This window comes from Anabrus simplex, chromosome 1 (assembly GCF_040414725.1).
Source record: "Anabrus simplex isolate iqAnaSimp1 chromosome 1, ASM4041472v1, whole genome shotgun sequence".
Classification (NCBI taxonomy): domain Eukaryota; kingdom Metazoa; phylum Arthropoda; class Insecta; order Orthoptera; family Tettigoniidae; genus Anabrus; species Anabrus simplex.
In genome coordinates this window covers 1,498,428,477-1,498,451,089 of record NC_090265.1, presented here as the reverse complement: position 1 = coordinate 1,498,451,089, position 22,613 = coordinate 1,498,428,477, and the positions used below count along the sequence as shown (strand labels likewise).

The 22,613-nt window shown below is 41.1% G+C and overlaps 1 protein-coding gene across 3 annotated transcripts in view; it reads left to right on the top strand.

Annotated features, from left to right (window-relative positions):
• LOC136858445 (titin homolog) overlaps window positions 1-22,613 on the top strand; it is a 415,865-nt gene that overhangs the window by 320,842 nt on the left and 72,410 nt on the right. For all 3 annotated transcript variants that reach the window (XM_067137993.2, XM_067137992.2, XM_068225556.1), the window contains one exon: window positions 10,921-12,423. In XM_067137993.2, coding sequence (XP_066994094.2) covers window positions 10,921-12,423 — 1,503 coding nt within the window. The remainder of the gene's footprint in view (window positions 1-10,920; window positions 12,424-22,613) is intronic.

Below are 22,613 nucleotides of genomic sequence, written 5' to 3'. Positions count from 1 at the left end.
TCTAAGGAAACTAAGGAGACTGAACCACTCATTATCGTGGACAATGACGACAATACTGACAAGAACGGCGGAAACTGGCAGATAGCTGACCGAAAGAAGGGCAAGCAATTGTCCTAATTTTGCAACACTACCAATCCACACAGTGACATTATTACAGTGGAACTGCAGTAGTCATCACTGTCGCCTAGCTGAGTTATGTCAATTTATATCCATCTATGCGGCCTCCATAGTCTGTCTACAGGAATCTCGTTTGAGACCCGGACACAACACGGCCATGAGAGGATATCATCTTTATTCTAAAGACAGAGTAGCTGTGGATGGCGCGGCTACTGGGGGCCTTTGTACCCTAGTTCGCTCCGACATCTTTAGCGACGAACTTCCACTCCGTACTCAGCTAGATGCAGTTGCAGTTTCCAGTCCATTGCCAGTAATGACAATGGTGTGCAACGTGTACATTCCACCGGACTACGACATTGAAATGTGTGCAGTACAAGATTTGATCGCTCAGTTACCTCCTCCTTCCCTCATGCTGGGAGACGTGAACGTCTGTCACACATGTTGAGGTTCTCTGTCTTCCTGTGGTAGGGGGAGGATGCTCGGGCGATTGATAAACCTGTTTGATCTTTGCGTGCTTAATACAGGGGAACCGATACATTTCAGCAGCGCACATGGCATATTCTCACACCTGGATGTCACTTTGTGCAGCAGTGCGCTAGTTCCCCTGCTACGGTGGCAAGTACACGACGACCTCTGTGATAGTGATAACTTCCCGATAATTCTATCTATCTTGAATCAAAGACAGTCTAAAGTACCCAAGCGCTGGTTACTTTGGCGGGCAAATTGGCCAGAATTTTGCAAATGCGCAGTGATGGCCGATGATGTGGTGGAGTCTCTTGACGACCACGTTTCTTCCATTACTACTGGAATTTTGGCTGCTTCAGAGGAAACAATTCCTTCCTCGTCCGGTATTCATCGCCGGAAGCAGGTCCCATGGTGGACGGACAAAACTGCAGCAGCCATACGTGATCGCCGACAGGCTTTGAAGCACTATCGTCAGAATCCTACGATGGCCAATCATATCACATTTAAGCGTCTGCGCGCGAAGGCCCGTTTTTTTATTCGAGAAAGTAAGAAAGCTACGTGAGAAAAGAATGTGTCTTCCATGATGGCACATACTCCGTCATCACAAGTGTGGATAAAACTCCGCTGTACTGTCGGAGTACAGAATATGCCCTCAGTCCCCGTTATCTCCATTAATGGACATATTGTTACGATTCTTTCAGTCATTGCAGACCACATCACGTCACATTTCGCAGATATGTCCAGCTCTGGGAGATACGACCCTGCATTTCTACCCGTTAAGTGCGAAGCAGAGGTACACCATCTCTCTTTTGCCTCTAGTACTTCACATCTCTACCACGTGCCTTTCATGGAGTGGGAGTTTCGCGCTATGCAGAGATACAGCTTCTGGACCAGACAAAATCCATAATCAAATGCTTAAGCATTTGAGTGACAGGGGTCTGAAGGATATCCTCACCCTATTTAACAGAATATGGTGTGAGGGAGTGTTTCCATCTCAGTGGCATGAGGGAATTGTGATACCAATTCCCAGGCCAGGTAAAGATCCAAAACTCCTGGATAGTTATAGGCCAATATGCCTTACAAATGGCCTTTGTCAGCTGTTTGAAAGGATGGTTAACTGGCATCTTCTGTGGGCCATGGAAGAGGAAGGTCTCTTGTTTAACTACCAGTGTGGTTTCTGCTCTCATCGGTCTGCCGCTGGACATCTGGTGAGACTGCAGAGCACCATTCTGGAGGCCTTTCTCCAGAAGGAACAATTAGTCGCCGTGTTTTTTTGACCTGGAGAAAGCTGACTACCTGACGATGTGGAATTCTCTCCAATCTACACCAGTGGGGATTTTGGGGAAATTTGCCAACATTGATTGAGAACTTCATGTCCCTCCGGCTCTTTCGAGTCCAAGTAGGGAATGCATTTTCTCAATATTATGTTCAGGAAAATGGAGTACTTCAGGGATCTGTACTGAGTGTCATGCTGTTCGCAATCGCCATCAACAGCGTAGTTGCCGCTGCTGGACCCGCAGTCGTTCCTCGCTGTATGTAGACGACTTGGCTCTACATTACAGTTCCGGAAGGGTGGCGTTTGCTGAGAGACAGCTACAGCAAGCTATTAACCGAGTCGACAGATGGGCTCTACAACATAATTTTCAGTTTTCAGCGGCGAAAACCTTAGTTGTACACTTCTGTCTACGTCGGCTTGTGAATCCTGATCAAGGGTTATGAACTTCATGTTGTTGGTCCGTATTGAACTGAGGTTACATATAAATTATAAACAGAAAAGTTTTCCACCTGTTCAGTACATAATTATATTTACAATGCATGTATTTACATTACATGGGACTAGTTTCAACCCTACTCGGGATCATCATCAGCCATATTTAAACAATACAGCATACATACATACATACATACATACATACATACATACATACATACATACATACATACATACATACATACATACATACATTATCATTGTAGACTGTTATGCCGTTCAGCGTTCAGTCTGCAAGCCTGTGAGAATTTACTATACGTTGCCACAATCCTCGATTTGCAACTAGTGTTGTGGCCTCATTTAGTACTATACCTCTTATCCTTAAATCGTTCGAAACTGAGCCTAACCATCGTCGTCTTGGTCTCCCTCTACTTATCTTACTCTGCATAGCAGAGTCCATTATCCTCCTAGGTAACCTATCCTCCTCCATTTGCCTTACATGACCCCACTACCGAAGCCAGTTTATGCGTACAGCTTCATCCGTCGAGTTCATTCCTAAATTAGCCTTTATCTCCTCATTCCGAATACCCTCCTGCCATTGTTCCCACCTGTTTGTACCAGCAATCATTCTTGCTACTTTCATGTCTGTTACTTCTAACTTATGAATAAGATATCCTGAGTCCACCCAGCTTGCGCTCCCGTAAAGCAAAGTTAGTCTGAAAACAGACCGATGTAAAGATAGTTTCATCTGGAAGCTGACTTCCTTCTTACAGAATACTGCTGATCGCAACTGCGAGCTCACTGCATTAGCTTTACTACACCTTGATTCAATCTCACTACTGTATATTACCATCTTGGGAGAACACACAACCTAAATACTTGAAATTATCGACCTGTTCTAGCTTTGTATCACCAATCTGACATTCATTTCTGTTGAATTTCTTACCTACTGACATCAATTTAGTCTTCGAGAGGCTAATTTTCATACCATACTATTCGCACCTATTTTCAAGTTCCAAGATATTAGACTGCAGGCTTCCGGCACAGTCCGCCATTAACACCAAGTCGTCAGCATAGACCAGGCCTTTCCAACTCGAGCACTTAGTGCTGGGATGCACCAGCGCTGCACTCAGCAGCACCGTTCCCCGACTTCCCCACCTACCCCGCGTAGTGGTCGGTGCATGTGTGCGTAAAAGACAGTACATTCATTCTCATTCTCTCGGTGTGTGTGTTTCATTCTCAGTAGAATCTATTCGATAGAACAGACAGTGGAGCAGTTTGTTTCTCCTTCGTTAAACATGTTGTTTAATCCTTCATGGGTGGATTCATATTTTGTTCTCAATACCGAAGGGAAAGCTCAGTGTTTAATTTTTCATGCCATTTTAAGCGTAAAGTCTTCAACCGTGCGACGACACTACCACAATAAACATGTTTCCACCTATGATAACATTGTTGGCGCAGCAAGAACTAACAAATTGCTAAGTTAAAATCGGAATTGCTAAGTTCTTCAGTGATACGTAATCGTTTTACATGCAATTTAGGAGATTTCTTTTTGGTTTTGTATTATTAAGAACTGTTTAGAATTAGACTTAGATGTGCTGCTAAGAAAAAAAATTGGGCGAGTTGGCGGTGCGGTTAGGGGCGTTCAGCTGTGAGCTTGCATCTGGGAGATAGTGGGTTCGAACCCCACTGTCAGCAGCGCTGAAGATGATTTTCCGTGGTTTCCCATTTTCAAAGCAAGAAAATGCTGAAGCTGTTCCTTAATTGAGGCTACGGCCGCTTCCTTCCCATTCATAGCCTTTTCCTATCCCATCATCGCCATAAGACCTATTGCAAAAAAAGAACCCACAAAGATAATTATTTTAATTATTTTATCTCCCTGTCCCGTAGATACTTGAACCCAGTACTTTAGAAGGCGCAGTTCGAGCACGTTATGGGCTATTGTTGCTCTGAAAAATTGCAAAAAACAGATGTTTTCAATTCTGAATTTAAATAAATGGAGAACTAGGACTTCTCTGTCTGATGCGGACTTAAGATTCTGTACTTGGAATTTCTACTGCCAAATCGATTGTACCCATTATTGGAAAATAGTTGCCGCAAAACGATGTCAGCAATCGACTTAAACGCTAAAATACATTAAGGCAAACGCAATGTATGTACAGAATTAATTGTGTGTTTATGTGTTCACAGAACTGTCATAAATAATATTGTTTTCATAAGCTGCACGCTGACTTGACGACCTGTGGTTCTGACTCTGTCACTTCTCCTCCTTCCCCCACCACCTCAACGGTGCAATAGCACAGCACCGCGGCTGCTGCCGGGGCCATGGGAGCACCTCAGTTGGAATCGCTTGGCATAGACCAAACTGCTTACTACATTTCCATCTAACTGAATCCCTCCCTGCCATTTTATACCTTTCAGCAGATGATCCATGTAAACTACGAACAGCAAAGGTGAAAGATTACAGCCTTGTCTAACCCCTGTAAGTACCCTGAACCAAAAACTCATTCTACCATCAATTCTCACTGAAGCCCTATTGTCAACATAAATGCCTTTGATTGATTTTAATAATCTACTTGTAATTCCATAGTCCCCCAGTATAGTGAACATCTTTTCCCTCGGTACCCTGTCATATGCTTTGTCTAGATCTACGAAACATAAACACAACTGCCTATTCCTCTCGTAGCATTTTTCAATTACCTGGCGCATACTGAAAATCTGATCCTGACAGCCTCTCTGTGGTCTGAAACCACATTGGTTTTCATCCATTTCCTCTCAACGACTGATCGCACCCTCCCTTCCAAGATACCAGTGAATACTTTGCCTGGTATACTAATCAATGAGATACCTTGATAGTTGTTGCAATCCTTCCTGTTCCCTTGCTTATAGATAGGTGCAATTACTGCTTTTGTCCAATCTGAAGGTACCTTACCAATACTCCACACTAATTTTACTACTCTATGAAGCTATTTCATCCCTGACTTCCCACTATATTTCACCATTTCAGGTCTAATTTCATCTATTCCTGCTGCCTTATGACAATCCATTCCACTTCCTCAAGCATAATTTCACCAACATCATTTTCCTCCTCCCCATGAGCTTCGCTGTTTGCAACACCACCAAGACGTTCAAAATATTCCCTCCACCTCTCCAGTGATTCCCTGGGATCTATTATGAGTTCATCTGTATTACTCAAAACACTGTTCATTTCCTTTTTCCCTCCCTTCCTAAGATTCTTTATTACTATCCAGAAAGGTTTCCCTGCTGCTTGACCTAGCCTTTCCAGGTTATTACCAAAATCTACCCATGACTTCGTTTTGGATTCAACAACTATTTGTTTTGCTCTGTTTCTTTCATCTACGTACTAATCTCTGCCTGCCTCGGCCATTGTTTGGAGCCATTTCTGATAAGCCTTCTTTTTACGTTTACAGGCTGCTCTCACTTCATCATTCCACCAAGATGTTCGCCTTTTCCCATCTTTACACACAGTTGTTCCTAGGCATTCCCTTGCTGTTTCTACTACAGCATCCCTGTATGCCACCCATTCACTTTCTATATCCCGAACCTGCTTACTGTCTACTGTTCGAAACTTCTCACTAATCAAATCCATGTACTTCTAATTTCCTCGTCCTGGAGATTTTCTACCCTTATTCGTTTGCAGACAGATTTCACTTTCTCTACCCTAGGCCTAGAGATACTTAGTTCACTACAGATCAGATAGTGGTCTGTATCATCGAAAAATCTGCGAAAAGCTCGTACATTCCTAACAGATTTCCTGAATTCAAAATCTGTTAAGATATAGTCTATTATATGTGTAGCGGTGAATAGCCTTATGCGTGAAGAATGTATTCGTAACAGCTAAACCCATACTAGCACAGAAGTCCAGCAAACGCTTCTCATTCCCATTCCCATTAGCTTCCATATCTTCCCCACATTTATCAATCACCCTTTCGTATCCTTCAGTTCTATTCCCGACTCTCGCATTGGAATCGCCCATTAGCACTATTATATCCTTGTCATTGACCCTGACCAGGATGTCACTCAATGCTTCATAAAACTTGTCAACTTCATCCTCATCTGCACCCTCACATGGTGAATATACGGACACAATTCTTGTCCTAATTCTTCCAACTGACCAATCTACCCACATCATTCGCTCATTTACATGCCTAACAGAAACTTTGTTGCGTGCAATGGTATTCCTGATAAAAAGCCCTACCGCAGACTCTGCCCTTCCCTTTCTAACACCCATCAAGTGCACTTTATAATCTCCTATCTCTTCCTCATTATCTCCTCTTACCCGAATATCACTTACTCCTAGCACATCCAGATGCATCCTCTTTGCTGACTCAGCCAGTTCTACCTTCTTTCTTCCATAAGCCCCATTAATATTGATAGCTCCCCATCAAATTCCATTTCGTTCGCCAAGTTGTTTCCAAGGAGTCCCTCGCCTGTCAAATGGGAGTGGGACTCCACTACTCCCATAGGTTCGAGGCTTGCTTGAAATGTTCTGAGCTCGGTAAATTCATGAAGCAGGATGCTACCCTACTTGCACATAGTCCAAGTGAGGATCTCTCCTCTAACGGGTTATGGACCACCGGTGAATTGTATAGTCCTAGCCGCCTGAGCACAAGGAGGGCCATGACTCTGAATATGTCCAAGATGCCCACTCCCATTCCATACCAACTGGTATCCCGACTCTCAGGACCACTTACTAGGTCACTCAGCCATTGCCCATGGTTCAATGAATATGTCCAAGATGCCCACTCCCATTCCATACCAACTGGTATCCCGACTCTCAGGACCACTTACTAGGTCACTCAGCCATTGCTCATAGTTCACGAACTAGGACGTGACTACCGTAACCCACAAACATGATCAATACAGAATATTTGATGAAATCCTAAAACATATTTCTAAGCAGTAAGAACATTATGAATATGTAATTAACACTATGATGTGTGGTTGAATTAGGCAAAGTGCTATTTTGCTCAGAATGTTGCAAATGAAAGTGAAATATTACGAGTGACGTAGGTGAGCAATATATAATTCAAAGTACACTAAAAACGTTGAAAAATCTGGGTATAGATGTTCTATGTTGTAGATTAACTTGAGTAAAATTTTAGACACATGGTGTTTCAGATAGAATTCAGTAGGTCCTGGTAATATATTCCACGAACCTGCTACGTTAGCGTAGCAGGGGGAGAGGTGATACTCCCACTTGGCGTGTCCCAGGTGGCGGATAGGGGGGTCCTAACCGGCTTGCGGCGGACTTGAGGGAAATAAAATACCTCTCGCGGACCAAACACACACCCTCTGTGGGTGGGGGAGGCTCACGAATAATACACCCATGGTATCCCCTGCCTGTCGTGAGAGGCGACTAAAAGGGGCGACCAAGGGATGATTGAATTAGAACCATGAACCTACTTTTGATTCGTACCATCACGCGGGGAACATCATGGGTTGCCTGTACTTGTGAGTTGTACCACTATGTTCGGTACGAAATGGGTTTGTGTTTAGTAGTACTCATGAGCTTGGCCTAGGGGTTTCCAGTATCCGTGCATCGTACCCATGTGAGCACCACCGTGGGTCTGGGTGTAGCCTGTGAGTTGTACCACTATATGAGCGACACTATGGGTCTGCGTTGCCTTTGACTAGTATCCACTATGTGAGGAACACCACGGAGCCCGTGGGACCGGCATCCGTGCCTAGTACACCTAGGTGAGGAAACTCATTGGTTTGCATTGGCTATGAGTGGTGCCATTGTGTGAGAAACACCATAGGTCTGCGTTACCTGTACGAAGTACAATACTTGTGAGTAGTAGCGTCTTGTGTGGAACACCGTGAGTTTTGCTACTTTTGATTAGTACCCCAACATGACAAATACCATGGTTCTACTTTACTCGCGACATGTACCATTCTGTGGGGCCTTAGACATGGATTTTGCACCCCTTTAAACATCAAGCATCATCGTGCTTTATGAGTGGTCCCTTGGTCAGTAATCAATTATGTATTATCTTTGTTTGAGTCTGATCCACTGTATTTTGTTTGTTTCCTTTTTCTTTTTCTTTTTTTTTCTTTTTTTGTTGGGTTCATGTCCATCCATTCATTCTTCATGACATTATTATTTTATTTGGTCAGTGGATGAATTTGACATTTTTGTTCTTCCATTTCGTACCATTAGGGGCCGATGACCTCGATGTTAGGCCCCTTTAAACAACAAGCATCATCATCAACAGGTAATATATTACGGTTGTGGACCGAGTGCTGTGGTACTAAGACTGGACAATATAATGTGACACATATAATAAAATTATACAAGTATGTACTAATGTTTGAGATCCTCTTTAGAAGAATCTGTGAGGAGTATCTGCTTAAGCTGATACAGTGTATAATCAACTCCTGAATCTGTGACCCATCCATGCAAATTGTATCATCCTGATTTAGCGGAGCAAATTTCCCTTTTCTTGCACATCGTGTAATACATTAGTACTGGTTTTCTTCTTTACCCTTCTTATTCTCTGCTTTCTACACCAACACCATATCCCGAAAAGCTTCCAAGTTCACAATGCCTCTTGTTTAGTGTCCAGGTCTCGGCACAGTACAAAGCAACATATCAAATATTTGATTTCAAAATTCCTTTCCTGAAGCTGAGGAACAAAGTACTTTGACATAACAGGGCCTGTTAATCACAAAAGACTTGCTTTGCCATAGCCGCCTAGATTTTAGATTCCTGCTCATTGGAGATATTCCATTATGCTTTGGTAGAGATATTAAAATCAAGCTACTTATTGGATTGGCTTATCATCTACTTTCATATGCAGTGGACATAGATTCCTGCTTAACATCTCCAGTGTTAATTTTCATCCTATATTCCCTTATGTTCTTTATCTGTGACAGCATTTTTGATAGTGTGACCTGACTTCTTGCGACTTTAATCCACTTTAGTTGTTAGGTGTTAGTTAGTTAGGGATTTGTTAACATTCCGTTCCTCAAGGACTTAAAACAGCACTGGTGAGAGCAAGCAGCCTTTCTTACTCCTTTGTGTGTATTCACTGGGGATGTTACTTTATTGCCAAACCTGATAACTGTACATGGTGTTTGTATAAATTGTAAGTCAAATGTATCACATGCTGTGTTCAACGTCCTTAAGAAGTGGGAACAACTATTGCCAGGAAATGATGCTCTCTCATAATCAGTAAAGCAAACATACAGGTCTCTGCCACAACTAACCATCCTTTCCCCCAAACAGTGCAGTGTAACAATTGCATTGCATATAGGCATATTTCCACAGAAACCAAACTGTGTGTCATCTAAATACTGTTCAGTATAGCTTACCAATTTAGAATGTGCGGGAGGATCTTAGATATGCGAGTGATTATTCTTATTGTCTGGAATTCTTTACATCCTACAGGATTTCTATTCTTTTAGATCAGTACAATGATTGAAGAGTAGGCCTAGAATATTTCTAGCCAATCACCTTGTTAAAATAAATTGTAGTGAGCTTAAAGATCCCCTCCTTAGTCATCTCACCACTGTTGTTGGTAAGCTCAGCAGGAATGTTTTCACCACTTGGCATCTTATGGTCCTGCTCGTGTTAAAGGGCATCTTCAAATTTTTCCCTGGTTATCCCACCTCCCCAGAGTTCTGATGGTACCCAAGAAAATGGAACAGTTTACACTGTTCAAATCTTCCACATACTTCTCCCAAAATTCTTTCTTATCCAGTAACACTGTGTCGTGTTTATGCCTCATCAATTTTGTGTGAAATCCATTTTATTTCTTTGAGGGTTCTTTGATTTGTTTGTAGGCTATATCTAATCTTACCACCTGTTGAAGCTGCTCTATTTCTTGACACTTCCAAGTTCCACCACTTTGTTCTCAATTCTCTATGTAATCTGTCGATTCATTACCCGATATCTCTTTGTTCCCTATTCTGATGTATCATTCTTGAACCTCCTTTCATTCATTTTTTGAAGTACTTCTTCAGTAATCCATGGCTTATGGGTAACCTTTCATGCTTATCCAACGACTTCTTTTGCAGCCTTTTACATGGCAATCTTAGTCATTGTCCACAGTTATTTAGTCTCATTTGGAATTATTTCCCTGTCAGTTGCCAGTTCAAATGCCTTCTTAGTCTTCTCTTCACAAAGTGCTGTTAGATTCCATTTCTTAACTTACTTCCCTCTGAGAGGCCTTTTAAATTTTACTCTGGCACACATTGCAACCAGCGAGTGATCTGATGCTACATTTGCTCCAGGAAATGCTAGGCACTTTTTTTACCTGATTTCTGTACCTTTGTCTCGGTATATGATAATTAGTTTTGGCTAGAATTGAGAAAGAAGCTGACGTTACATATACAGTAGGTATCATCTCACCATTTGCTCCTCTTGCTGTTTGTCTCGTCTGTACCACATACTGTATCTCCTTTTAAAGAAGGAATTAATGTTTGCCGAACCAGACTACTACCCATCTATCGGCAGAACATCTCCCCATTCCTCTCAAGAATAAATCCTATACATTATTAAAATATAGTTTGTTTGCTCTTAGTCTTGATAATAGCATAAAGCACTATAAGAAAACTGAATTTCTAATAGGATTTTTTAATTATTTTTTTTTTATTTTCAGGAAGGTTGGAGTCAAGGGCCATGAAGAAGACAAAGGTGTACCAAATGAAAGTCAAAATACTTTTCCAGTTACTAGATCTATGGGTGCTGCCAGAGATGAAATCTCAAAGAAACTTCTGGACATATCTGCTAGCAAAGAACATACCAAGCAAAAGTTGACTCTTAACAAGACAAGAAGCATTTCAGAAACTTCAACTCAAGAAAATAGGAAGGGGATTGTATCTAAAGAAAAGGAAGGGCCTAGTAGAAATGTAGAAAGAAGAAAAAAGAGTGGAAAGATCTTACAGAGACAGTTGGAGGGAGACAATTCTGAACAAGAAAAGTGTAAAAGTAAGACCAACTCAATGAGTGAAAAAATGGAACAGGTAGTTGAAAATTCTAGGGGGGAAAATTTAAGCGGGGAAGGAAAACAAGAAAGTAGAGCAGATAGTTCTGACCAAAGAATCAAAAGAAATGTAAGTCGTACAGATAGGGAAGTGGGTGTCAAAAAATCTGAAAGAAGAAACAGAAGTAGAACCCATTCAGAAAGTAAATCAAAAGAGGGAGAAAAACAATCTGACAAGGCTCATAAGAGTTTGAAGAACTCAAATGTGGTACAACATACTGAAAGAGCTGTGGAAAATTCTGAAATCATGAACAGTTCTCGTAGAAAAGTTAGTGGGAAGAGTATGGATACGGATGTTGGCAAAAGCTCAGGGTATGAAAACATGGAACCAATTGATAACAGTTCTAAAATAAGGTGTAGGAGTCGAAGTCGTTCACAACAAAAGATGAAATTGGATGAAGAGCCGTCTGAAAATTCCAATACAACTAAAAAGATAAAGCAAGGTTATGAGAAAAGCATTAGAAATAGAAGTAATTCTAACAGCAGTTTGGCGAAGCAAGGTCAGATTTCTGAACAAGAGCATAGTAAAAGTTTGGATTCTGATGATATAGAGTTGAGCCAGGAGAATGTTGAAGGAACGGAACGTAATGAAAGTCGCTCACAGTATGAGCAGAAGTGTTGTAGAAAGAGACATGAAAGCAGAAAAAGCTTAGTTCTAAAAGCGAAAAATCAGCATTATGAGAAAATCTTGAGTAGCAGGAGCCATTCTCAAAAAACGTTTGTAGCACAGAATAAGAATTTTGAGCATGGAGAAAGTTCTGTTCGTAAAGATGATGATCATTGTGAAAAACTTCAAGAACGACTTCGAAGTAGAAGCCGATCTATAAACAAGTTAAGTGAATCTGGAGAGTTACTTGGAAAGAGAGACAAAAGTACAAAAAGCTCAATATGTAAAGAGAAAAATGTGAGTACTCAGGAAAAAGATATACAAAATCACAAGGTGCAGAACCATACAACACATTATAAAGAAGGTGGTGCACAAATAAGGTTGGACAGCAGCCAAGAAAATCTTAAACAGAAACAGAAATGTTCTTCCAGAGAGAAACCAGCAAAAACTGCAAAAAGTAGACATTTGAATGCTGAGGAATTTGAGGATGAGAAAACTTCAGATGAAAAGAGGTAAGTTATTACTTACCACTTATTGTAAGCCTATCACAGTGTCTTTCAGAATTTATCCTGAACTTGTTCTTACAACCATTGTATGTCTTACTGTATATATTTTCTACAAACACTTAGATGATATGGCTGGAGAATTACCAACCTGTCTGTAAATCTATTACTGCATGAACATCACTTTGTGTACAGGTACAGGATCTTGGTGGAAACTGTAGAATTGCTCATGTGGCATGTACAACAAACTTCCCAATGGCTTTGTGGACAAAAAGGTGTCCATTTTTAGAAGTGTCTGTCATTAAGAAAAATTCAAATTTTTGGAAGTCTTCCCTCCCCCAAAAAAAGTCCTGTAGTCAAAAATGTTTTTGGACCTGAATCCACCTAGTCACATAATCAGCTTCAACTCGCATGGCTTTCTTTTATGTTATCAGATCAGGAATGGGAGGGCAGGCTGACAGCCACTTACTGCACAGGATTTACACTCACTTATTTTAAATGTTCATACATACAAAACAGGGAAATTTCACTATAACACTAGGCCTTCTGCAATAGTGCAAATATGTGCAGTACAGTAAATAATGTCCATAAAAATCTCTAGGCTAACTTAAGAAATTTTCCAGTTTTGGTGTGTTGGACACTGACAATTTTAATTACTTTCTACGTGTTCATTTCAAGGTCATTTGAAATTCGTAATCCATCTGCATCACCTTCATTCAAAATATAGCGCTTCAGATCTCTTACTCTTTCAGTAGCTTGTTTCTCATTTTGAAATGCCGGGGCTGTCTCGTCGTTTGTTGTTCTGCATCTTTGGGATTGCCAATATCTTTGATATCATCACTAGGGCCCGGATTTTTAGGTGGCATAAACATTCACTTTAGGTTTTTTGAATTCTTAAAATAGGTTATTTTAGGTTTTTTTGGTTTTCGTAGTTCTGTAAAATTTATTTATGTACTTATTTCACAAAAGTTTACATTGTCATATTCATAAAAATACACTGTACTGTTTCCTTTGTAAGTTATTTTTTGGCATTGCAGTAAATAACAACGTACATACCCAAATTGTCTGGCGTAAATTATTTCCTGTTGTCACGCAACACATTCTTATATAACGAAAAATTTCTTTCAACAGGACATGACGTCATTGGAGCGTAGTACATAGATGCTAATGAGTTAGGTTGTAGGGGTAATTTTCCTGAATACTTTTCACCCTGTAATACTGAATTGATGACTTTCATATCTTCAAAACCAGGATTGCGTTGAAGAATCTTCTGCAGCTTCGAAGAACATGCTACTCCCAATGGCCCAGGTATTTCTCTTCTGAAAACACTGCCAGTGATATCCAGGGAATCTTTGAGTGGTAAGGTTGCACCATCCAACTGGAGAATAGCTTCTGGTATAAAACAAAAATGTATCTTAATATATGCTAGGGAAGCGACGAGGGTCGGGCACTCGAGCGATTTCTTGGCCTTTGTGATGCAGGAAGCTTCTCTTTCATCCAAGTCATTGACAACATTTTTAATTTCTTCTTGGTGCTCAGCATAGCAAATGGCAGCAGACAGCCAAGTTCCCCAGCGGGTAAGTATCGGCTCAGGTGGAAGAGGTGTTGTTGGTAGTTTCTCTTTGAACACCTGTATACATGTTGGGGCTTTGAGGAAAACTTTCTTGCCTGAAGAAACCACGCTGTTGACGTCACAGAAGTTGCTTCTAATCTCCTCCGCAAGGCGGTGCAGGCCGTGGGCCAAGCACATAACGTGTAGCATGCTCGGGTAGAAGGACTGTAGAACCTGCCCTGCCTTCAACATGTAGGCAGCACTGTCTGTCACTAACAAAACGAACTTACTATCTTGATTCTCTGCTGGCCACAATATGCGTAAAGCATCCCTCACAGTGCAGGCTATTGTGCTGTTGTTAGTTTGTTTTATTTCTTTACAAAGAATTAGATGAATGTTACCTGGTTCATTTTGATCCAGTTTACCTACTACCACATTCACAATGAAGCGACCGCAACTGTCAGATGTTTCATCGACAGAACACCAAATATAGTGATTGCCTATATGTTCTCTTATTTAATCTAATGTCTTCTGGTAAACAGGATGCAAATAATTCTTCCTTAAAGTGGATTCATTAGGTATACTGCGGCCGCCGATGTCTCCTAAGAATGTTTTCATGGTCAGGTTACTTAGCACATTCCATGGGACGTTTGCTGACACCAACGCCTGACATAGGCGAAAGTTAAAGTATCTTCAGGCTTGCCAACTGTGGAAGAAATAAACATTTGCTTACTGTTGTTGCTGGACTTATTTCTCCTCGCGACACTAGCCATGTGAGCAGCTGCAGATTTATGCTGCTCAAGATGGGATTTCTGCTCACATTTAACCTGAAATGAAGAATCCAAATCCTAAGTACTCTTCAGTAAGCGAGCTAGGGTATTGCAATGCAGGTTTTAGATCAGTTACGGGAAACTTACTTCTTTGGAGCATACCTGACAGAAGACTACTCGACCGTCTGTAGTGAAGTGTCAATCTGTAGCAATCCATTTTCTCAATAACTGTGATTTAGGCATTGTTTCGCTATACAGCAATTACAGTTAGAAATACTGCAAGAACCAGGCAGCACACACTCTGCCAGCAGTACTCTATGGACGACTTGAGGCGAAACTGTTTACTTTCCTCCTGACCTATCAGATGCATCAAGGAGCCACCACATGTCACATATGTAGTGGGAAGCATGGGATGTCCTGCACTTAAGGGTAGTAACATGAACTACCTCCGTCCTACTGCTTGTAATTGCGGTGGGAATGATTTTACAATGCAGTGAAAATAACATTCTTTATTTGAACAAGGTAAAACAGCTATTTAGGTTATTTTAGGTGTCATCCCCTCATTTAGGTTTTTTTAGGTGCAATGAAATTCACGTATTCTGCTCCAGAAAGTGTGAAATGAACAAATATATCAAAATCTGTGAATTAAATAGCGAGGAAAAAAATAGGTTAAAACCTAAAAATCCGGGCCCTATTTCATCACCTGCCACAGTTTCCTCTCCTCAAATGTGGCAGCAACGAGGTCTCATACTTTAGTTGATGGGTCTTTGGTTTGCAACATTTCATCAATGAGTGCATAGTCGCGGTGCAGACTGCCAAATCATTATCACGAATTGAGCGAATAGCCCTTCCCCACCATCATCACTTGTGACTTTGACAACGAAATCTACTCCCGGTGTAACTTTGGCTTTCATAAAACCGTGTCGCACTGTTTGTGGCGTGATGTGCCTCAGTGATGATTTTGCTTACATCACTGTATCCAGCACACTAATTGTTTTTGCCAGCTCACCTGCCAGTCCTGCATCATTCATTTTGGATAGAATGTGCCTAAGAATCTTCCTCCTGTACAGCATCTTAAAGTTAGTAATTATGCCCTGTTCCTGTGGTTGTCCGGCTGAGGTCGTGTTCATTGCGAGAAAAAGCGCATTAATGTTCGCCAGTTTGATATCTGGGTGTGAAGCTAGATTATCCACAAACAAAATCACATTCCTCTTCTGCTTGTGCATTTTGATGTTAAAATTGACAAGGCGGCCAGTCATGATATCTAGGCATGCTGATTTGCCCGCCACACAATGCCAAGTGAATTTATGTCTATTCCCTTAAAGCTGTATGGCTGCTTCCCCTTCGTGATAATGAAGAGATTGTCAAACTCATCTAACATATTAACACACAATAAACCTGTCAGTCTTTCTTTCCATATTTTCCCTCACGTACATTTCTTTCTCATTAACACATTGTCTTATCTGGTAGTGCAACAAGTGAGTTGGCCATGCGGTTAGGGTCGCTTAGCTGTGAACTTGCATTTGGGAGATGGTGGGTTCATATCCCACTGTCTGCAGTACCAAACATTGTTTTCCATGGTTTCCCATTTTCACACCAGGCAAATGCTGATGCTGTATCTTAACGAAGGCCATTGCCGCTTCCCTCCTAGCTCTTCTCTATCCCATCATTGCCATTAGAGTAGCATAATGGTTAATGTTATTAGCTGCTGTCCTCGAGGACCCGGGTTCGATTCCCAATATTGCCAGGCGTTTAAGAATGGCAGGATGGCTGGTACATGGTTCAAATGGTACACGCTGCTCACATCCATTGGGGTGTGCCTGATAAGACCTGCACCACCTCGGTATGAGGGCACAAGTTTATCGCCATAAGACATATCTGTGTCGGTGTGACGTAAAGCAAATTGTAAAAGGAAAAATTTAAAATCGAATAATAATTTTATTTGCTTCACTTCCCACTAACTACTTTTATGGTTCTTGGAGATGCCGAGGTACAGGAATTTAGTCCCACAGGAGTTCTTTTATGTAAATCTACTGACACGAGGCTGACGTATTTGAGTACCTTCAAATACCACCAGAATCGGGATCAAACCTGCCAAGTTGGAGTCAGAAGGCCAGCGCCTCAACCGTCTGAGCCATTCAGCCTGACAATTAAAAATCCGGTAGCGCATGAAAAAAGATTCCTGACTTGTCACAATTATTGAAAACATCTTTTTCGAGATAGCTCCCACCCATGTCACTCAGTTTTCCTTTCTGACCGTCAACTACAACTTTGTCTAGCGCACCAGCTTTGTCACATACAGTTTTGTATGAAATGCTATGTCTCGCACGGAACTTGTCTAACCATCCCACAGAAGTTTTAAAGTTAGTTACACCTACTCCTTAACTATTTAGAGTGCCTCTTCCCTTATTAGAGGCCTAGACATTGAAGTGTTGTTGACCATAGCATGACTAAACCAACTGTAGGTCAGACTATCAATAACAAGGCCTTCCGTTTTTGGAAACACTTCAGGTTGAACGCTGAAAGGCGTAAGAGTCTATAATGAATATGTATGTATGTATGTATGTATGTATGTATGTATGTATGTATGTATGTATGTATGTATGTATGTATGTATGTTGCTTACTACCGGAAATGCAATCGTAATCCATCCAAGCCTTGAAGATATCCTTCGTACCTTTAATAATGTCCCCGATTTGGGTTTTCCCCACATTGAACTTGGCTGCTAGGTAACGAACACTTAATTTTTCTTGTTTATGGACCTGTACTACACTTTTCCTGGATTTTCAGGCACTTGCAGTTTTGAAACATCTTTTGCAATTTACTGCAGTACAAAGTGCAGTAAAGACAAAAATAACAATGCACTCACTGTAGGTACTCATTCGCCAGTACAGTAGCAATAAGAAATCTTATCTCTGCCAGGCAGACAATTGACGCATGGTGGCCTGGGGAAAGGCAGGCAGCCACGTGATTACTTATAGCACACTCTCAGGGGGCTGTCCAGTAGATTATTTGTTTCGCTGTTGTAAGCTTCTAAGCACTGTTCACACTTTTAAAGCTGTTACATTTTTATTTAGTGACATTTAACAGGTGTCTGCGTCCGTTCTTGGGAATGTCCGATAGGAAGTTATTTTCCCAATAAGAGTCCAGGTTATTCTGCTGGGGATTTGAATACTGTCCGCTGTTAAGAAGTGTCTACTATTCGTGTCTGTTAAGGGCCGTTTTACTCTAATGTTGCTGTTTCAAAGTATAAAATTTATGGATATCTATCTCCTTGCATGAAGGTAGGTTGAAGAAATGACCTGTTATTATTTAATGACACCTTGTTTCCTGTAATGCAGGGTGTTTGGGAGATAAGTACAAATATCCTTTACTACTGGTTATTGGTAGGGCCCCGAATACTTATGATGTCAAAATAATATCCTATTTCAAAAATAAAAATATGAAGTTGAAAATTTTATGTTTGTAGCTCAGGTAGTATTTAATGATCAACGATTTAGGTCTTTGCTAACATACATTACAATATTTTCCAGTGTGAAAAGTTTCTTTTCTTGTATGTAGAACTTCTTTATACAACTTATAGCATGCAAACTTTCCGAAGCTGCAATGATGTACTTAGAATTGTTTCTTGTGCGTCACGCATAAGTATTCTGGAAGCCACAGTGAAGTTATGTGTACAGTGGCAGTACAGTGATGTACTTAGAATTGCTTCTTACACATCACTCATGCGTACATCTCAAGACTGCAGTGAATTGATCATTACACCTGCAATTCATTGATGTATGTGTGTATGAATGAATATGCATGCAGTGAAGTGATGTGTACAGCTCCAGTGCAGTTATGTACTTAGAATTGCTTGTTCATAGCACCTGAGAAATTTACGATGATAGATGTACTTCCTGGGGACACCACATGAGCTGCCATATTCATCTTGAGGCCCAGTCTGAGACAGTTTGTCTACTGCCATTTCCCAACATCTCTCCACCTACAGCTCAGAATATACTGCTCATTCGAACAGCTTGTTTCCTTACTCCTAAGACACCCCAACCCAAAGTTTGCAACACTTTACTATTTTTGTCAGAAATCACCCAGAATAAACCGTGCACTTTTCCGTTGCTCTCTTCTTGTTCTTGAATCAAGTAATCCTGATGAGGGCCCCATACACTGAAACCATACTGTTGGGGTCTTACCGGTGATTTATACAGGGTGTGGCAGAAATACCTGACAAATTTCGGACATAACTCAGCAATGCAATAAGCCATTCATAATCTTGTTGCGCAGTTTAAAAGAGCAGGGTTTGCCATTTATGTCACATACAGTAGATTGGAGCGAACTAAAGGTTGTACTGACCACAGCTTTCAAATGGGTGTTATTGTCATGGTGCGCGCGGTCTTGGCCTCGGCCTTGGAGAACACATACATCGTCTTGTCCAGGCTAGGCAGTCAGCCAGCCAGTCGTTAGCATGGTGTGGAGTGGTGAACACCGAGGTTTCGTGATTGAGATTTGTTTTGCAGACACTTTGGCTTAGGTCGACATGAGAAAGTTCCTAGCAGGAACACCATTCTGTTATGGGTGAACTGTTTGAGAAAAAGTGGTTCGAGTGTTACGCAACTTCCTGCAGCCGACACTCACTGACTTAGGGAATCCTGCTGTGTGGTTTCAACAAGATGATGCCACTTCACACACAGCCAGGGCGCCGATGGGTCTCCTCCGAGAAATGTTTCCAGGACGTCTCATCTCCTTACGGGGTGACATTCCATGTCCACCCCGTTCCCCTGACCTCACCCCGTGCGATTTCTATCTCTGGAGATATTTGAAGGATCGCGTCTTCCGATGTAAGCCACGAACACTACATGACCTGAAAGCTGCCATCTGTGAAGAAATTGAGGCAATACCAAAAGAAATGAACAAGCGAGTCATGCGGAACTTCAAGGAGAGGCTTCAGAGGTGCATTGAACAAGACGGTCGGCATTTAGATGACATTATTTTCAAAACCTAGTGTGTTTGTGACGCAAATTGCAAGCACTACTCTTTCCAACTGTGCAATAAATCTTTGAATGGCTTGTTGCGTTGCCGAGTTATTTACATTTGAAATTTGTCAAGTATTTCTGCCGCACCCTGTATGTCCTCCTCTTTACATTCTCACGAACCTAACCCCATAGCACTACAGCTCTAAAGGGCCTTGGCCTACCAAGCAACCACTGCTCAGCCCGAAGGTCTGCAAATTACGAGGTGCCGTGTGGTCAGCACAATGAATCCTCTTGGCCGTTATTCTTGGCTTTCTACTCCGGGGCCACTATCTCACCATCAGATAGCTCCTCAATTCTAATCACGTAGGCTGAGTGGACCTCGAACCAACCCTCATCCAGGTAAAAATCCCTGACCTGGCTGGGAATCGAACCCGGGGCCTGCGGGTAAGAAAGAGGCAGGCACGCTACCCCTACAACACGGGGCCGGCTTACATCCTTACTTCAACCCATAAATACCCACATAACCATATGAAGAGATCTGTAACCTTTATTTACAACATCATTACTGTGATTTTCCCAATGACAATCTTTTTTAAAATCAACACCTGGGTAAAGCTTCGTTAGGAGCAAAGTGGCAGAATCGAAGAAGTAACTGAAAATAATTTCTTGGCATTGCCTTACTGGCTACGCTAATTGCTAATACACAAAACTGGCTCCATTAATATGATAATGAAAGCATTCTTACGTGACCCATCCACAATCTCAAACCTATAAAAACTTTATTTTCCTCCTTTGTAGTATCGGCCCACTCTTTGAAATGACTAGACCGCTTTAATATGCATAGATACTAGTGTTTTATTTTCATTGAGATTGGTTTGTAGTACCATCAAATCAAGAATTCCATCTGTTAGGAAACAATCAGTAAAATTCATACAGTGTGGCTGAAGAAGTATCAGTTTGAAGTTTTAGATGCTCCTGGCTTGTAAATGGAATACCTTTGTGTGCCCCTACACAAGGACCCCAGTCAACATTATTCACATGATTGTGTACACCATTTGCACCAGCAAATACATATAATATCACTATCAGTACCACCATCATCTTCCGCTGTTATTAATTACGTCAGGGACCGCCTTGTCAGTACAATTCAAAATCTAGTATACAGGATATACTAACCATCAAATGCATATATAGTAATTATTGCATTGTAATTAAGTCAATACGGACCATTAGTGCCATCATGATCAAGCTAATAGATATCGTATTCTGCATCACTCGATACATCCGTCATGCTGCCACTGCACTCATCATCACTAGCGTTATATTCACTGTCATCAACACTTGCATCTCCCTCTCCATCAGATTCCATCAGTAATTCACAATTATCCACTTCACTAATTCTCTTCTTGGTAAGTCGCGTACCATTTCCAACAAGAATATTACCAATATCTTCCATTTCTTTATATTTTTGCACAACTATACAAACTGAATGATAATTTGCACGTAAATGAGGAATAAACAATGCCTGGCGCGCTTTCACTTGTGAGAATGACCACTGGCCAGTCAATGATTTTGGAAGAATACTGTGGCTCCATACAGTGGCACACAGTAGCAATACACAACTGGAATAGACCCTGTAGTTCACTCTTCTCGTAGTACTAATTTTATGATACAGATGTTGATTCCCATAGGAAACCTGAAACATTTGTCCCGAATGAGTAAATTTATAATACCAATATAAATGGTCCGTTATTGGACATTATAAATTTTCCAGTTAGCTGTGAGTGTTGAGTTCTTCAGCTACCGTACCTCTTTGTGACCTCCATTGAACATCACTTTTTTTTTTTTTTTTTTTTCATTAAAGTTTTAATAACCTCTTAATAACCATTTTTTGAAACTAAGCAACTTTATTAATAAGGTGTTGGAAGCCAACAAATATAGTTGTCCCATTCAAAGGCTCTCAAGAGCCAGTGACCTCAGCTAGACTTGAATCTGCCTTCTTCTTCTTCTTCTTCTCCTTCTTGCTGTCTTTTCGGCCATCTACAGACCACGTTTTTTCAGCTGTCCTTTTCCTTTACCTTGTGCTTGAGCTTTAACTTTTGCCCAGTATTCCCACATTCAAATCCTATGCTGTTCCCTCCTCGCTTCAGTTAGCTGGAAAATTTGTAATGTCCAATAACGGACCATTTATATTGGTACTAATTTTACGCGCATAGATGTCGCAGCTTATTTTCTATAGCGCATCGCTGAAACTCTGCTGTGCCGCCATGTGGCATCATGCCAACTCTGATTTCAAGACCTGTGTGCCGCCATATGATGTCGCCGTCTCAAATTTGAAGACCAGCGTGACAGCATATGGTGGCACATGGCACCCGACGGGTTAACTGAAAGTTCTAATCAGAAAGTCCTGAGAAACAAGTCGATTTCACTGTGAGTGCTGAGTTCTTCAGTTACTGTACCTCTTTGTGAACTCCATTGAACTCCATTTTTTTTACATTAACCTCTTAATAACTTTTTTTTTCAAAAGTAACCAACTTAATGAATTGGCTATCGCTAATGATGATGAAAAAGAATGAAAGCTTAATGATATAATTTTTTTAATGACAAAATGTGTGTATATATACAGTAAAACCCCGTTTATCCTAAATAAAGGGGGCGGAGCCACTTTGGTTGACGCGTTTTTTCAGATGACACGTGGTAAATATTTTCGGAAGTTAAATATTGAAATAAAAATGTATAAACTCTGTTAAACAAAGGTACATACTGTACATTAACATTAAAATATTTTCATAATGTTACTCATTGTATAAAATCAGCGATTTTTTTCTGAATTTTCTTGGTGCAGCACTGTCGCGCCACCGTTTAATCAACAATACATCAGCTGGTGTAGATTCATTACTTTGTTCA